This window comes from Cryptomeria japonica, chromosome 9, assembly GCF_030272615.1.
Source record: "Cryptomeria japonica chromosome 9, Sugi_1.0, whole genome shotgun sequence".
NCBI lineage: Eukaryota > Viridiplantae > Streptophyta > Pinopsida > Cupressales > Cupressaceae > Cryptomeria > Cryptomeria japonica.
This window is the reverse complement of record NC_081413.1, coordinates 274,202,278-274,217,990: the sequence shown is the minus strand read 5'-3', so window position 1 is coordinate 274,217,990 and position 15,713 is coordinate 274,202,278. Positions and strand designations below refer to the sequence as shown.

Below are 15,713 nucleotides of genomic sequence, written 5' to 3'. Positions count from 1 at the left end.
TTTCATGGTGGCTTATAGACTTCATTATCCAACAAAAATCAACTCTGTTTGTCTACTAGCTAGGTTGATTTTATTGTACGTCTTTATAGTCTGCTTCATTATCATGAACCTTGATGTTTATATTGCTGTTTTGCCCTTTTTGGACAGTTTATTCTCTGTTTATATTGGTGTAATGTTTAGCTCTTTCAATGACAGTCTTCTGACTGTTATCTTATTGTAATTTTTTGCATTTATCCAATATTAAAAAAATAAAAAAATAAATAAAAATACTGAATGTATTGATATTGTGGCATTATATTGTAGCTTTTGATACCGTCACTAAAATTCCTTCATTCCTTTATTGACCCACGATAATTTTATTCCCGGATTCAAAAACAGATGTCGGAAGTCAAATAATAACGCTCAGCCAGAGTAATTCCTCCTGTTTTCCTTTGAATTTTTATCGAATCCATATAGCAGGGTTGGATCTCTACGCCTTCGATGACAGACAAATAAATTTGATGTATTATGGGGGTTATCTCGTTTTACAGAGGCAACCTGCACAAGGTTCCTGACACTCCCAGGCGATGGCCCATCCCAAAACCTTCCATTTCGCTTCACGACTTCAAAATACTTTTGGAGAAGCGTAGCAGAGCCCTTGAACGCTTGCAACTAAATGCTCACGAGGATGACGACGAAGAAGCCGAGGGTATGGGAGACAATGACTGCACAAAAGAAGAAGACCCTTCACTTCTTCAAGAAAATAAGCGCAAAAGAGAAACTGCCGAATTAGAGGATCATTCTGAGAGGGCTACAAAGTGCTCTAAATTTAACGAAGCGGAGGAGGAGAAAGGGCATGCCGATTTTCCAATGGAATGCGAGCCCCAAATTGTGTCTAAAGATGGGAGGGACGATGCGCCTGAATTACATCCAAACTTCTCTGACTCTGCCAAATCAAAAAAATCCAATGCAGAAGAAATGGATGTGGACTCCCACAAGCAGGAGCCCTCAGGGCCTGTGTCGGAGGACAAGACTATAAAGGATGCTAAGCCTGCCCAAGAGGTATGCCTATTTTTCTGAACTTACACAAAACATTATTTTTGATTTGAAACTGAGCATATTTTTGGTTTTTTTTACCCTTTCTTAAATCTCTTTTTGAAAATCTGGTATCTGGTTGCGGACGCCTTTACACTATGTGGATTTAGATTTGATCACGTCTTTAAGGATTATAATTATAGCTAATCGTGGAAGGTACCGTACAATTGTTAGGTCGCAACCTTACTCCATGTCTACTGGAGTTATGGGCAGCCTTACTGCGTAAAGCTAAACATCTGGTGCGTTGTTTGATATATAACACTTCCCTCCTGATTTTTTCTGAAAATTTTTCAATCCTAAGGTTTATGTTCAAATCTTCCCTTCAGATTTTAGAAAAAACACCTAAAATTTTTAAGCAGTGAATGCATAAGAAATTCAGGAAGTCCACTGCATGTGACCATTTATAACGAGCAGCAGAAAGAGCATTCATTAGACCACTGGCCATAGATAAAACACTTAAAAGTTTCAAGCATTGACTGCATAGAAAATTCAGGAAGTCCAGTGAATGTGACCATGCTATACAGGGTGGTGCTATTTGGCTGCTTAAGTTTTAGCAGTACAGGTGGTCCTAAGTAAATTCTGAATTACACATAAAGGATAATTTAGAATTTTATCCTATGATGGTGGAGCTGTCACAGTTTATGGATTGAAAATAAGCTGCAAAAATATACAGGGGGCTGAAAATATGCAGCCACTGTACATGATTACACACATTTCTTTACCTCTTTTATATTTTCCTCCAAATTTGGCCTCCAAAACTTTCCTTATTAACACAAATAAATACACTTACCTGCCATTTATTTACTTCATCTTCTACATTCAAATTTTTATTTTCCTTTTAGATAATTTATGCAACAATTTTTTTAGGTGAGCGAGTGCTGCTCAGACATGCTTCTTTGTTATTGTGGACACGGTTTATTGAGAGGCATATTCTGTTGATGTAGAGTTCTTGGCTTTAAAATATCACACTGTGTCATAGGATAGCTTCTTCCTTGGCAGCAAAGTTCTCTGCAAAAATTGTTTATTTATTCATCTTAAAAGCTTCAAATCAGTAAAATGTGCAATTTTCAGTTTAGATATTAAGATTTTATTGGTTAAGGTTCTTCTCTGCAAAAATAATACATCACCTTCGAAGTTTACTAGTTTAGTTGTTGCAAAAATCTATTCAGTGCTAATTTTATTGCACTTTGACTTATGAAAAAGACATTTATCCCCTAAAATCTCTAGCTTTGAAAATTGCGTAGTCTTATGAAAACTTGTTTCCATTGTAATTTTAGGCACAAAAGATAACATGCATCACTCAGCCTTGGCATATGGAGTGCTTCTTTTGCCATGGAAGATGGAACGTGTTCTCAAACCTGTTGCTTGTCTCTGTGTGGTTGTACCATCTATATTTTTTTACTGTTGTGCACAAGCCAATTTCTTTGGCTATTTTTCCACTATGATTGTTGTAAGTGATATCTAGCAAGAACATTAAATTTCCAATGCTACTAGGAATAGATCCTGAAATGTTGTTGTTCTGTGCAAACATTGCAAGGATTACATCTTGTAAAATGATAGATCCTAGGCAAATGAAAGAGGAATGGTTTATAAATAATTAATTTTTTGAAAAAAAATATGGTAAAAAAAGTGATAATTAAAAACAACTGCTTAAAATAAGTAGAAAAGGGATGGGACCAGTAGCTCCTCAAAACTTAAAAATTTGGGCAGTGACTGCTAAACAAGATAAGCTAAGCAGCTGCATGGGACCTTCCTCTAAGAGTGTGAAACATGTTCAAGTACCCCACACCATAATAATGAACCTAAAATTAGAAGAATAACCTACATTTTTAATGCAGTCACTGCTTAAAAAATCTAGGTTCTTTTTCTCTGGTCATCGGTCTTATCAATGTTCTTACTGCTGTTCATTGTGCACTTGCCACATCAAATGTGAAAGGGATATTTGGAGATAAAATCTGAGATTGAAATTTTTTGAGATAGTTCTGGAGGGAAGAGGTAATATTTAGCTCGGCAGCTAAAAAACCATAAACCTTGGCTGCATAATTTCATCTCCTTATCTCTATCTGCACCTGAAATTCTTCATCCAAAGATGTGTTTGCTTCTAAGTTTTAGACGATTCCCACATATACATTGAAATGTTTCAAAAATGCACGGCGGCATATCAGATACCTTAAAAAGAGAAGCAATATCTCTTCACAATGACCATTCCATAACAATATCTTGCATTCTCATTATTCCACCACTCTTTGGACGTTCTTTGTGCACCTTTTTGAATCATGCCAAATGTTTTCTTTACTCTGCTTGGTAAATGCTTGATGAGTTGATATGTCATAGTAAATGTGGTATTGGGATAAGCTTGGGCCACATTAATAAGATTTAAGGTTGGCCTTGAAATGCACCCTATTAAACTTAGGTCATATATCACTGTGCAATCTCACGTGCACAGAGTTATAGATTGACTTATTGTGATGGGAGGGACTTTAACATGCGTCACTCTTATACATTCCAATCGATTGGACAATCATACCCAAATTGTCTCCTTCGAATTTTTTTCAAAGATTTTACAATATAGCTTGAGTTATAGCATCCCATTGTAATGACTTGTCCTCAACTACTGGCAAGCATAGCTTCAATTAGAGGTGTTATGCCCCAAATAATCAGTTTTAATAATTTTCTTTGTGTGGTCTGGTTAACTTTTCTAATAAAACAAGATTCAGTTCAATTCGACCAGCTGTTCAATTCGACCAGCTTAACACTTGTGCCTAGTTATTTGTCATTTTTCTTGGCAATTGGATGTTTCTCATATTCATTAGAAATTTAGATCACAACCTTACCACATGGCTACTTCGATTATGGGCCGCCTTTTAGTGGTGGGAGGAATTTAATCCCAGACCACACTCTTGTAAGTGTACTGACCAACATTATGCAACAACCTCTTGTACAAATATACTCAAATTACCTCCTTAAATATTTCATCAAAGTTATACTGTGTAGCCTAGCTTGTAGAAAAGGTATCACGTTTGCTTTGCACTTATTACTGACAAACAGAGCTTCAGTTAGGGGTTTTATACCCCTATTAGTAATTTCAGGAATTTGTCTAAAACATGGTCCTGATAATTCTTGATTGAGCAAGAAACATCCAGGACAGCCCTAGAAGGTAGGGTACACTTGTTTGTGAAACACGTATAATAAAATGCATCCAAGTTTAGATCCAAGGATAAATATAGCTACAATTATCGAAATGGACTTGTAAATTATCCTGGTTTCTTTGTTGGATTTCTCAACATGAAATTCTTTTAAAATGAGAACTGTAGCTAATTTTTTGTTGGACTTTGCTATGTGGGTAAAATTTGGTGGGAAATGTGTGTGAATAGGCACATAAGAACCCAGAGGAGATTGCCAACAAATTGAAGAGGAAACATGAGTTGGAGTCGAAGTTGAAGGATTTGACAGAAGAGAAACATCATCTTGTTCAGATGCTCAAGCATGTTGGTCTCACCTTTAACTTGCTTCTCAAATTTTAATGTGCCTTGGCAATTCCTGCAGCTGGTTATACCATAACAAAAATTAATTACTGTGGCATTGGTGCTATATGGTTCACATTTTCTAATTTTTATTTTGTTATATCCAGCTGTAGGATCTTTGCTCACCATGGACAGCTCACAGTAGTTCTTTATTATCTTCTTGCAGATTCTGAGTACCGAAGAAGAAATGAAGAAACGAAGTCAGGTGGCACTACAGACATCTGCGATGAACATGTCCCTTCCTTCTCAGGGAGAAGCTACAGTTGATGTTGGCTCCCACACAAAGCAGGCTGGCCGTAGAGTACGCACAGAACTGAACTGTTATGGTGATCTTGAAGAAGGAGAGCTGGAGGATGTTTGCACCCCAAGTCCACATTCACACAACTTACATGTTAATGGTCCCACAGGCCCTTTAGGTTCTGTATCTGGGCGTCAGCCAAATAGCTTGCAGCAACCAAGCCCGGTATGCATTCATTCTCTGTTCAATGAATGATGACTCACATAATGGATGGTAATTTGAAGACTTTCAATAATTGGGTGCATTTTATGGATGTATTGGAATGACTAATCTATAAAGTGTAGCGCAAACAATACTTATAGTCAAAATGTTAAAAATTATACTGAAAGCAAATGAATCGCTGTTGAAATAGAAATTAATGTGTTTAGAATGCTGTAGATGAGTATCAAACTCTTGAAATTTGGCTTCATATTTTTTTGCCATAGTGCCACAATTTTTGGTGCTTCAGATGTCTTACTATTTCATTGCCATTTTTAGGACTATTGAGGCATTTGGTAGCTCTGTCTTGCTCGTTTGAATGACAATTAGCTGAATGTGTACGTGAATGGTAGTATCACAGCAGTGTAGTTGTTTGAAACCGCTAAATTTACAGCAACAACGCATACCTGATTTACACAAAAACTTGAATCTTATGTCAGGGTGTAGGTAGACTGGTAAGGACAGATATACTCTTGATATAGTTCATGTGGTCGATACAAAATTTGAACAATATATAAGTTAAATAGAAGGAAATCTGCTTGTGAATATTACCATTAATCTGTGTCAATGATATGACTTCTAATTTGTTTTTTGAAAGTTTGGCTGCTATTATAGAACAGACTTTTATGTTCTCAAGTTACAGTGCAATGAATTGCTTTCCATATCTGCAGTCCCAATTTTTCCTTAAATAGCTCTCATTTGGTATTTTCTTGTGAACCTGAGGAACCGAGCAGATTAAATACCGTTTATAGTCATTTACATTCAACATATGTATTTTGAGATTGACTTCAATGTTGCTAAGGGTCTTCTTTTAGAGTACATCGTCTCAACGCATAGTTCATGAAAACCCAATATTTTAGATTATTAGACATCCTCAAGAAGAGTGAGATATCTGCGTGACTTGAGTCAAGTCTCTGCTACAGTTTATGCTAAAGTCAGTGGAGTTATAATCATATTAACCAGATATATTTCATGTAAAACTGCATACAAAGAGGGGTATGGTTAGAGTTGGTCCATATCTCAAGTTAACTTGTTGATGACAACATAATACACAAGTGCATCTCTACATTCATTTCCTCTCAATATAACAGTAAAATGCAAGCGCTGTCGTCTAAATGTATGTATTCCTCTCAATGCCAGAAGTGATTTTTAATATTTAGTTACAGGTTTCCTACATTTTGACATTATCATTCAGTTTGCTTGAGGCTCATTTGTGTGACAGATTGATTTAAGAGTGTCTGTCACCTGAGGTACAATAGCAGTAAATGCAAGAGATAAGGAAAAGGTGAAGTAAATTGAAGATTAGTGGTTGATTCAAAACCTTTTAAACATGGAGTATTAGATACATTCATGAAACATTAATGGTCAATGGTTTTTTATATTGCTAATTGTTTACAAATATTCTCTTTATACAAGCATCAACATGAGACCAATACAACTTCTTCGAGTACAATCATGGGACTAATATCAGTTCCTTTGAGCAACCACACCAAATCAATTATGGAAGACCAAGAGTCAACTTAGAAATCCACTTATTTAGAAACCACTTCCACATTAGAAGCCACCTATGGAAGTCCAAGGGTCACAACTTATAATTCGATATTAGATGCCCCTTTGGGATTTGAACTTGGGTCTTGTTGTGACCATTTCACACATCGCCCCATTAGAATGGGGACCCCCTCTTTTCGCTTTTGTTTTGCTTTCTCTCTGCTTGTTCTTCTCTCTGCTTTTAGGGTTTTGAGTGAGTGAGTGGTCTGTCTGGGCTAGGGCTAAACCTTAGGGGTTCTTTTTTTTGGCGTCATTCAAGCTAAGTCCAGTCAAATTTTGGAAAATTGTTAAGTGTCTTCCTGAAGAATTGATATTGTTGGAATAAGGTAAACCTTTCAGGGAAGTCAAATAAGTCTCAGGTTAGGTCTAATAGAGGTTTTTAGGGTAAGGTCTGGCTTGTTTCTAGGTCTGAGTCAGTTAAGTGTGGTCAATGAAGCAAGTGGGTCTAGTGGGCTAAGTTAAATAGGTTAGGAAATAGATCAAGAGCCTGATAATGTCAAATTCGCTCCTGACCCTTGCTGAGGGTCCAGGGTGAAATTCCTTGTAGACTGGATTTCCTTCACAATTTTGGCTAAGTGTTAACATATTTGAAGGAGAAATTGTGTGTTCTTGCCTGGGGAATGTTTGATCGATTTTTGGAGAGTGAGATGATGCCTGAAACAGAAAAGTCGCTCCTGACCCTTGCTGAGGGTCCAGGGCGAACTTCATCCTAATCACAAATTCTTGTTTTTGATGGACTTGTTAACTGGTTCCTGGCCTTGAAAATGACCTGACTTTGCCTGGTGAAGTGGTTTGAGACTTAAATTTTGAACAGTTTAGCCAGAAAGGGTAATTTCGCTCCTAACCCTTGCTGAGGGTCCAGGGCAAAAATGTTGTTTAAAGCTTATTTGTCACTGACTTTTCTAAATTGTTTCGTGCAGGGTCTCCCGGAAGGATGATTGGACGTGACTTGATGCTTTTGAAGATTTGAAGACATGAAAAATGATGAAGTTTGGAGGCTAAGGGCAAATTCGCTTCTGACACTCTCTGAGGGCCCAGGGCGAAATTTTGATTTCCCTCATTTTGCAGTGAAAAAAAGACCCAGTTTTGAACATGAATGGAAAATGAATGACTTTCTTCACCCGCCCGAGAAAGTTTTAACTTGAAATGATGAAGGATTTGGTTGAAAACCTCAAAATCGCTCCTGACCCTCTTTGAGGGTCCAGGGCGAAAAATCTTATGGAAGTCATTTCTAGCCTTGTCTGGTCGATTTGAGATGTCAAAGGTATGATGAATGGTGAAATGAGCATGATGAAGCCTCCAGGCTTGTTTGAAGATGAAGAGATGATGGAGTTTTGCCCGAGAAAGGTAAATTCGCTCCTGACCCTCTCTGAGGGTCCAGAGCGAAATTCTTTAGAAGCACATTTTTTGACTTTTCTTGGACATAAATTCTTATTCATAGCATGATGCTAGATGACGTCTTCCTTAGCAAAGAGATTTTAGGATGAAAAGTGAAGCATTTTGGTCTAATTTGCAAAAATCGCTCCTGACCCTCTCTGAAGGCCTAGAGCAAAATTTTCAAAAGCACATTTTTCTTGCAAGGTCAAAGTGATTTTTATGATTGGAATAGATGAAAGCAAGTGTGTTTTACCCATTGAATATAATTTGGATGATCAACAAGGAAGCAATCAGGCTAAAATTGGAAAATCGCTCTTGACCCTTGCTGAGGGCTCAGGGCGAAAAACCTAATATTGGACTTTTTTCTCCAAGTTTGAGCGAAGCTAAGCCTAGGCACGAGTTTGAAATGATGTTTAAATTGCCTTGAAGCAAAGAAGGATTGTTGAGAGTGGAAATTTTGAAGACAATTGCAAAAATCGCTCCTGACCCTTGCTGAGGGTCCAGAGCGAATTTCCAAGGTTCTCTCCTTTTGTGTGAAATTAAGACAAAATCTTGCTTGGACAGGAGGAGGACGTGATGTGTTATGCCTTGGAGGCGATTTGAAGTCTAAAAGATGAAGGGATATGCCTAATTTGCAAAAGTCGCTCCTGACCCTTGCTGAGGGTCCAGGGCGAAAATCATAAAACCAACATATTTCCTTCAATATTGTGCTAAGGCAAGGTTATGCTAAGGTAAAAAGGGCCTCCAAAAACATGATGAATAATGATTTGCCTAGAAAAGTTGATGATCTTGGGCTAGGAAGCAAAAATCGCTCCTGACCCTTGCTGAGGGTCTAGGGCGAAAATTTTGAAAGAGGATTTTTTTTGCTTAGTTTGGAGGCATTAACATGATCTAGCTTGGTGAAGAAGTCCTTGGATGAGGAAATGTGGATTTTTAGTCAAAATTTAAAAAATCGCTCCTGACCCTTGCTGAGGGTCCAGGGCGAAAAACACCAAAATCACACTTGTTCTCCCAAGTTGGATTGAGCTAAGTCTGGGAGTCAGTGAGAAGATCTATTTGAGATGTCTGGAAGAGATTTTGAACGTTGAAAAATGCTAATTTTGAGCCAAATTTTGAAAATCGCTCCTGACCCTTGCTGAGGGTCCAGGGCAAAATTTCCTCTAAAGACATTATTTCCTTCAAGATATTTGATGAATTAACTTGGTAGTGCAAGGAAATGGATCTTGGAAGTTGCGTTGAGGGTTCAACAAACAAGCTAAGGTGGATCACAACCAAAAATGAAAAAATCGCTCCTGACCCTTGGAGAGGGCCTAGGGTGAAATTCACACTTTCACCTAAATTCCTCATGCAAAATGGCAAAATTTGAAGTGCAACACCTTAACTGGATATGAATTTACCCTCCAGGAGATTTTGGAATCAAGATGCGGAATATTCAGGGCTAAAATTGGAAAATCGCTCCTGACCCTTGGAGAGGATCCAGGGCGAAAATATTTACAAGCTTCATTAAGCCTTGTTTAGACATGAATATTCCCCAATTTGCACTAGATCGCCAAAATTACTAAATTTGAGGCGTATGGAAAATTAAATTTAAGTTCGCATTAATTTAAAGGCATTTGCATTTAATAAATTAATTTTAAGCCTTGAAAAAATTGAAATTTTACTTGGGAGGCACCTAGAATTAATTTTTTTTATTAAATTAAAATTTATTAAAAAAGCGCTCATGGCATTTATTTTGCAAGTCGGCCACCCTTTTTGGAGATTTTATTTATTTTTTTTACCCCTTTTTTTGCCAAGTCGGCCTTGTAAGGGAGAAGGGTGAGCGCTCTATATATTGGAGGAGTATTTGCTTCACATTTCAAATCATTCAATCATTCCTTTAAGTGCGAAATTGGAGAGCAAATTGGAGGTGCGAAATATAGCTTGTTTGGAGCGAATTTCTTCTAAGTGTTGAAGGCTAAGGAGGGTGGAGTTTATTCTTTTTGAAGCTAGAGGAGGCGCAATTCATCCAAGAGAGGGCTTTGGTCTAAACTTTGCCTAGCGAAATCCATTTTTCTTGCATCATTTTCAAAGGTCTTAGAGTTTAATACTCAAGAGGAGGTATGGTGAAATCATCTTAACATCCTTGGTCAAGACTTGATTTTTGAATGTTTTTTTTAGAAAAGTCTAAGTGATTGATTAGTTAATTAGGAAATGATAACTCTAGATTTATCATGAAGTTTCCTAATTAAAATCTTAAATCTTCCCTTTGAATTTTAATTTCTACACTTCAAGATATAATGCTTAAGAACTAATTTCAAAATGTTGTGTAGGTATCAAGATGGCGACTCCAAAGATAGGAGCATCTACTAGTCGCCCGACTCTCATCAAGGAAGATCAGAAGAATGACGAATTGGAGACCAGGATCGTGTCCAAATGGAGTAATATCGGGGACACCAACTTGGGAAACTTCAATGTGAAGAAGTTTCGAGTGGTCCCTTACATTGGCAAGCCATCACCTGTTGCGAAGAAGATAATTGAAAGTGGCATCATCAAGGCGGCAGGTTTCCCTCCAGCAGTCAAGTGTCGTGAGCTGATGATCAAGTGTGCCCGCCATTATGACTCACAATCAAGGTCGATCGTATCCAAGGAAGGGAACACCTTAGCCTATCTTTCAGAGGAAGCTATAAGTGAAGCTCTTCATCTTCTAGAGCATAAAGATATGATTTACAAAAGCTTAGAAGGAGCCAGGTCAATGTATGAGGATGATCCCAACACTTGCCTAAATCTCATCAATAAGAATTGGTTGCTCAAAAGTCGGCCTCGCCTGAACAAGATTCCCAACACACCGCATAGGATTGATTTCCAGGAGGAGTATAGAGATTTGATAACTTTGCTCAATCGAGTTACAGGGGCTCCTCAAGCCTTCTACTTCGAGAAGTGGATGTTCTTCTTCATTCAAGTGATAGTCCAAGGAAAAGGAATGCTTCATTGGGCCAGAATTATTAGCAATAGTCTGGATGTGCAGTTGAGAAGGCTAAGACCTACCAGATCATTCCACATGAGCTCATATGTCATATATGCCTTGATCAGGAGTTTCGAGTATGTAGGGCTACCTCACAGAGGAGTGATCGGAAGGGGACCCGGAGAAGTGAGAGTTTGTGACTCTTATGTTCATTTGCATCATCCGCCTAGAAGTGACTACAAGTTAGTCAATGATACCTTCACGATGAACATCACTAGGATATTGCAAGGTGGGATTCATAATCGACTATCTCTGGATGCACAAGAACTTGTGAAGAAGTACGGTGCATGGTTCATCCAGTTTCAGAAATTTGCATACATCAGAGTTCATGGGTGCCCTTCACCTCCCTACATGTTGCCGAGGTATCCGACAGACAGGATAGTGCTACTTGAGGTGACTAGACAGTTGGTAGCTCATGCAAAGGTATCCAGACATAAGCATGGAAATGGAATTCCCGTGCCCATCATACTAGGGAATTCACTTGAAGTATGTCCTAACACTCAAGCCTCAGAAGATGCAGAGAAGGAATTAGCCTTATATTCATTCACATCCTTTGCCTCGCGGGAGAATTATGATCCTCACGGTTATATGGAGGAGACAGTTGGTAAGAAGTACAAACACGAATTTCAGGTGGCGGACTTTTGGATGAATCTCCCAAGTGATTTGGAGGTTAAAAGAAAGATGCATTCCAGGCTACCCTTAGATTTCATCAGGAAATGCAAAGTTTATAGAGTAGCTGATGAAGCCCAAGATAATGGCAGATACCTCCAGTCGTCTTATGACAAAGAAGACAAAGCAGTGAAGATAGATTGGAATGAGCCTGAGGTTTTAGATTTGAGAGTTTTGATGGCTCCTGTTTTATCATGTACTCGCAGATGGGTGGATGTACAGCATCAGAAATTGAGAGAGCAGAATGTGTCAATGACTTTTACTTTAGAGGCAAGACCAGAAGAAGGAGAAGCAAGTGTGAGTGAGAACACTTCTCATCCTAGAGGCGCAAAGAGGAAAGAAAGACCTGAGAAAAGGGAATCTTCCAAGAGGAAGCCAGAGGCCAATCGTGATCACCCATCAAGCACATCTTCTCGACATGAAAAGAGGGCAAGCCAAGGGGAAGGTCAAGGGAAGATGGTACTTGAAGTTGATGAATCTATGGAATCTATGGTACAAAATGACAAGCCAGAAAAGGGACAGACACCTCAACATTCATCAAGTCAATCTCCCCAAGTTGATGCTAATGAGCTACATGAAGAGAAGAATGATGATGAAGTGACATCTCCTCTCCGAGAAGATGAACCACTGCCTAAAGAGATACAAGTAAGAGAAACAAGATCGGCCATTCCGGATTGGTTAAAAGAGAGACTGACAAGAGTGATTGTGGTTGAAGAGGAAGAAGATGTATTTGATTTAGAAAGCCTCATAGGAAATTCTCAAGAGGTAATGGAAAAGAAGAAGGCCACAAGGATGTCCAAGGTAATAAGGGATGAAACGGGATCCAGGAAATTGCAAATTGCTACACCAGTAGTGGACAAGTATGAAGGTGAGATTCTTGCAGATGAGTATGACTTAGAAACATTTGAGCTTGGTCCACTTACCACCGAACAAGCGATGGAAGAGGCAACCGATTCATTTGAAGCACTTAAAGACAAACTTAAGGAAGAAATGGAAAAGAATAGGAAGCTTGAGAGAGAGGTCGGTGCTTGGAGAGGCTATTTTAGTCATCTCAATCAGCCCTTGAAACGTCAGGATCCAACAATATCTCCTTTACAAGCACTTCCTCTTGAATCAGTTGGCGAAGCAGAAAGGGTCAAAAGCTTGGTTCAGCTTATGAGCTCTTGGATTGATAAATCCCACATGGTAGCAGTTGAATTTGCAACTAGAATGATGAAGACAATCCATCGGGCTATCCAGGTTCTTGAGATTATCCATAATCTATTGATAATCGTAGCCACTTTCGCTCACACTAGAGATGTTATCATTCTTGTCCTGCAAGTAATCAGGCAAACACCAAGGCGGATCCTGGCGCAAGAAAAGATAATGGATGGAGGAACTCACAACCTCCTACAGTGGTCAGCTCTACTCCAGATGAAAGAGGTTCTTTTTGAAGACATCAACACCAAATGCAGTCAAGTTGAAGGTGTCATCCATCCAATTCAGGGTAAGGTGTTTGAAGTGTTGTGTACCATTCTTGGCAGGCGAATCGAGATTGAGACAGATGTGGACATCCATGAGTTGGAGGAGAGAGTCAATGTCATTTTTTGCAAAGAGGAGAATGTCATCACAGATGAGCAACGAGACCTAATGTTCACTACTATGCTCCTGATTGAGAAGATTAAAGAACTCGAACCTGGATGGGAAACAACTCTTCTCACTGCTGATCAGGTCATTCACTTGGAAGAACGAATGAAGAATCTTCCTGAGATTCCCCTTACTGAGATTGAAGGAATTGTGTCCAGATTCGTTGGATATGCGAAGAAAGAGCATAGGAAAGGGAACAAAGTTCTAGATGAAAAGTTGTTATAGGATGGTGTGGCAGCTTAATTTCTATTGGTCTATGTTTCCTCGATATTTGTGCCAATTAAATATTTGGCTATGCATTTAATAATGTTTTTCTAAATGGGGATCTTTTTGTAACAAACCCTAATTAGGGTTTAGGTGTCAGAATCTCAGCCATTGATCTTCTTTCGATCTGGGCCGTTCTTTGTAATTGATGCTATATATACCCTCACTCATTTTCATTTTGTCATTAGAAGATAGAGAGAATAGTAGCTAGAAGTTAGAGAAGAGAGAGAGCTTAGAGAAGAAAGTTATTTTGTAGCAAGATTGAGTAGTGAAGAAGGAATTTTGAACAATTGTTGTCTATTTGGCTTTGAGATCAATAAAATATTGAAGTTATGGTGTTTTATTGCAATACTTGTGGCTATCTTCATGATTGTTTATCTTCTTGAATCATTCTCAGTCGAAGTAGTGTTTAAGTTTAAGTTTGAAGGACTAAGTGTTGTGCTTGATCTTTGGTGAGATTCATGTTCCAAACCACTAGCTTCTTACTGATTGTAAGGACACCTTGTGTGGTCAACTGGAGATATTGAGATTGCTTAAACATTCAATCATTGTTGAAATATTGATATGTATCTTTATGATAGTATCTATACCCTTGATGATTTGAAAATCACTAATCACCTTAGAAGATCGCATCAATTCCAGTAGAGTTGTAATTTCTTGGCAATATTGAAATTGGTAGAATCTTACCAAGTCCAGCTTACATTGAGTCATTCTTAGGATTAAATTAGCATTCATCTCTTGAAACCCTTATCTTTTGATCTTTTTGAGAATCTATTAGTATTAGGAAAATCCTGTTCCTGCAGTCAAAAGAGCGTGACACGGACAAGCTTTCTTAGAAAGTGTGTAAGACCCCTTGAAGAAACAACATTTACAACGACCACTGGTGCTTATCCACACGTAGAGATCCTACAACGAAGAACCTTGAAGTCACCCTGATTGATCCTTCTCGCGATATCTTCAGCATTCAGAGGCTTTAATCAAGAGAGGATAAGGTACCATTTGGGTATTTTGTTCTGTGTTTGGTTGTGTACAAAATACACGTCAACAGGTCTCCACAATGAAAACCCAATGCTCTAACCAATTAAGCTCAACCCGTTGGACATGGTCAATGATTCATTTAATGACTCATTTAATGTTATTGTATTTTATTTATTACTTTGGTCCATCTAGAAAGTAGTTTAAAACATCATTTGATAACACATTCAATGTCTTCAATGTGTTCAATGCTTTTTGATATATATATGTGTGTGTGTTGTGTATATTTATGAATGTATGTGTTTTTTATGACTATCATATCCAGCTGGATCTGCATTAGTGGGCCTTGAGAAATAAGTGTATTTTTATCCAATACTGTATCTGTGTCCATGCAACTCTGCATTTATGCCTTAAAACTCTTTTGAACTCATGAGTACATGGATTTGTTTTTGAAAGTGGCAATTACACTTTTTAATTGGAGAATGTAACTATTTTGTGTACACTATTCATAGTTTCATGACAAATTGTTTGAGGAAATATATGCGTCTAGACTCTAGATATATGTTTTCGTATTTACTGTTTTGAAGATTGTATTTCTGTTATCTTTTCCAGACATACATAATCTTCACAACAGGCAATGCATGTTGTTTGAAGAATTGAACAATGATCCCATAACAAAGTAAAATGACTGCATCTTACTTTGCCTTGGATGTGCTAGAATATGATGTTTATTTTATTTAATGTAAGATAAGGCTTAAAGGGTTGTGTCATATTCCTCCCTTATGTTGATCTGCGACACTTGCCGCTTTCAGATTAAGTGACCTGTCTTGACACTTGGCATACATGCAAGGGGTACACCTTAGATATAAATATGTATGTTTTTTTCATGTTTGGGGAATGAAACCAATCTGCTCTCCCTGCTTTCTTTCTGAAGCCCATATCAGATATTTTCAATAGGTTGGATCTGGCCTTATAAAATTCCTGTGGTCTGAACTGGTTTATACGTTAGATATTAATAATAACAATTTGTTCTTCAGCTGCCAAGATCATCACACAAGCGCTATTGTTTTGGCATCTTGGAAGTATTGATTGGTTAACAGCTTTTCTCTCAACCATGCAGAAAGTAACATATATGAGGTGCTGATGTGGTTGCTTGATT

The 15,713-nt window shown here is 38.1% G+C and overlaps 1 protein-coding gene across 3 annotated transcripts in view; it reads left to right on the top strand.

Annotated features, from left to right (window-relative positions):
• The first annotated feature begins 310 nt into the window (after positions 1–310).
• The window catches only part of LOC131032999 (uncharacterized), a 73,271-nt gene continuing 57,868 nt past the window's right edge, over positions 311–15,713 (top strand). Inside the window, exons 1-3 of one of the 3 annotated variants that reach the window (XM_057964102.2) lie at positions 311–1,041; positions 4,449–4,562; positions 4,765–5,109. In XM_057964102.2, the coding sequence (XP_057820085.2) occupies positions 508–1,041; positions 4,449–4,562; positions 4,765–5,091 (975 nt within the window). In that variant the 5' untranslated portion in view covers positions 311–507 and the 3' untranslated portion in view covers positions 5,092–5,109. The remainder of the gene's footprint in view (positions 1,042–4,448; positions 4,563–4,764; positions 5,110–15,713) is intronic. The other 2 variants (XM_057964099.2, XM_057964101.2) reach the window with 2 other exon arrangements.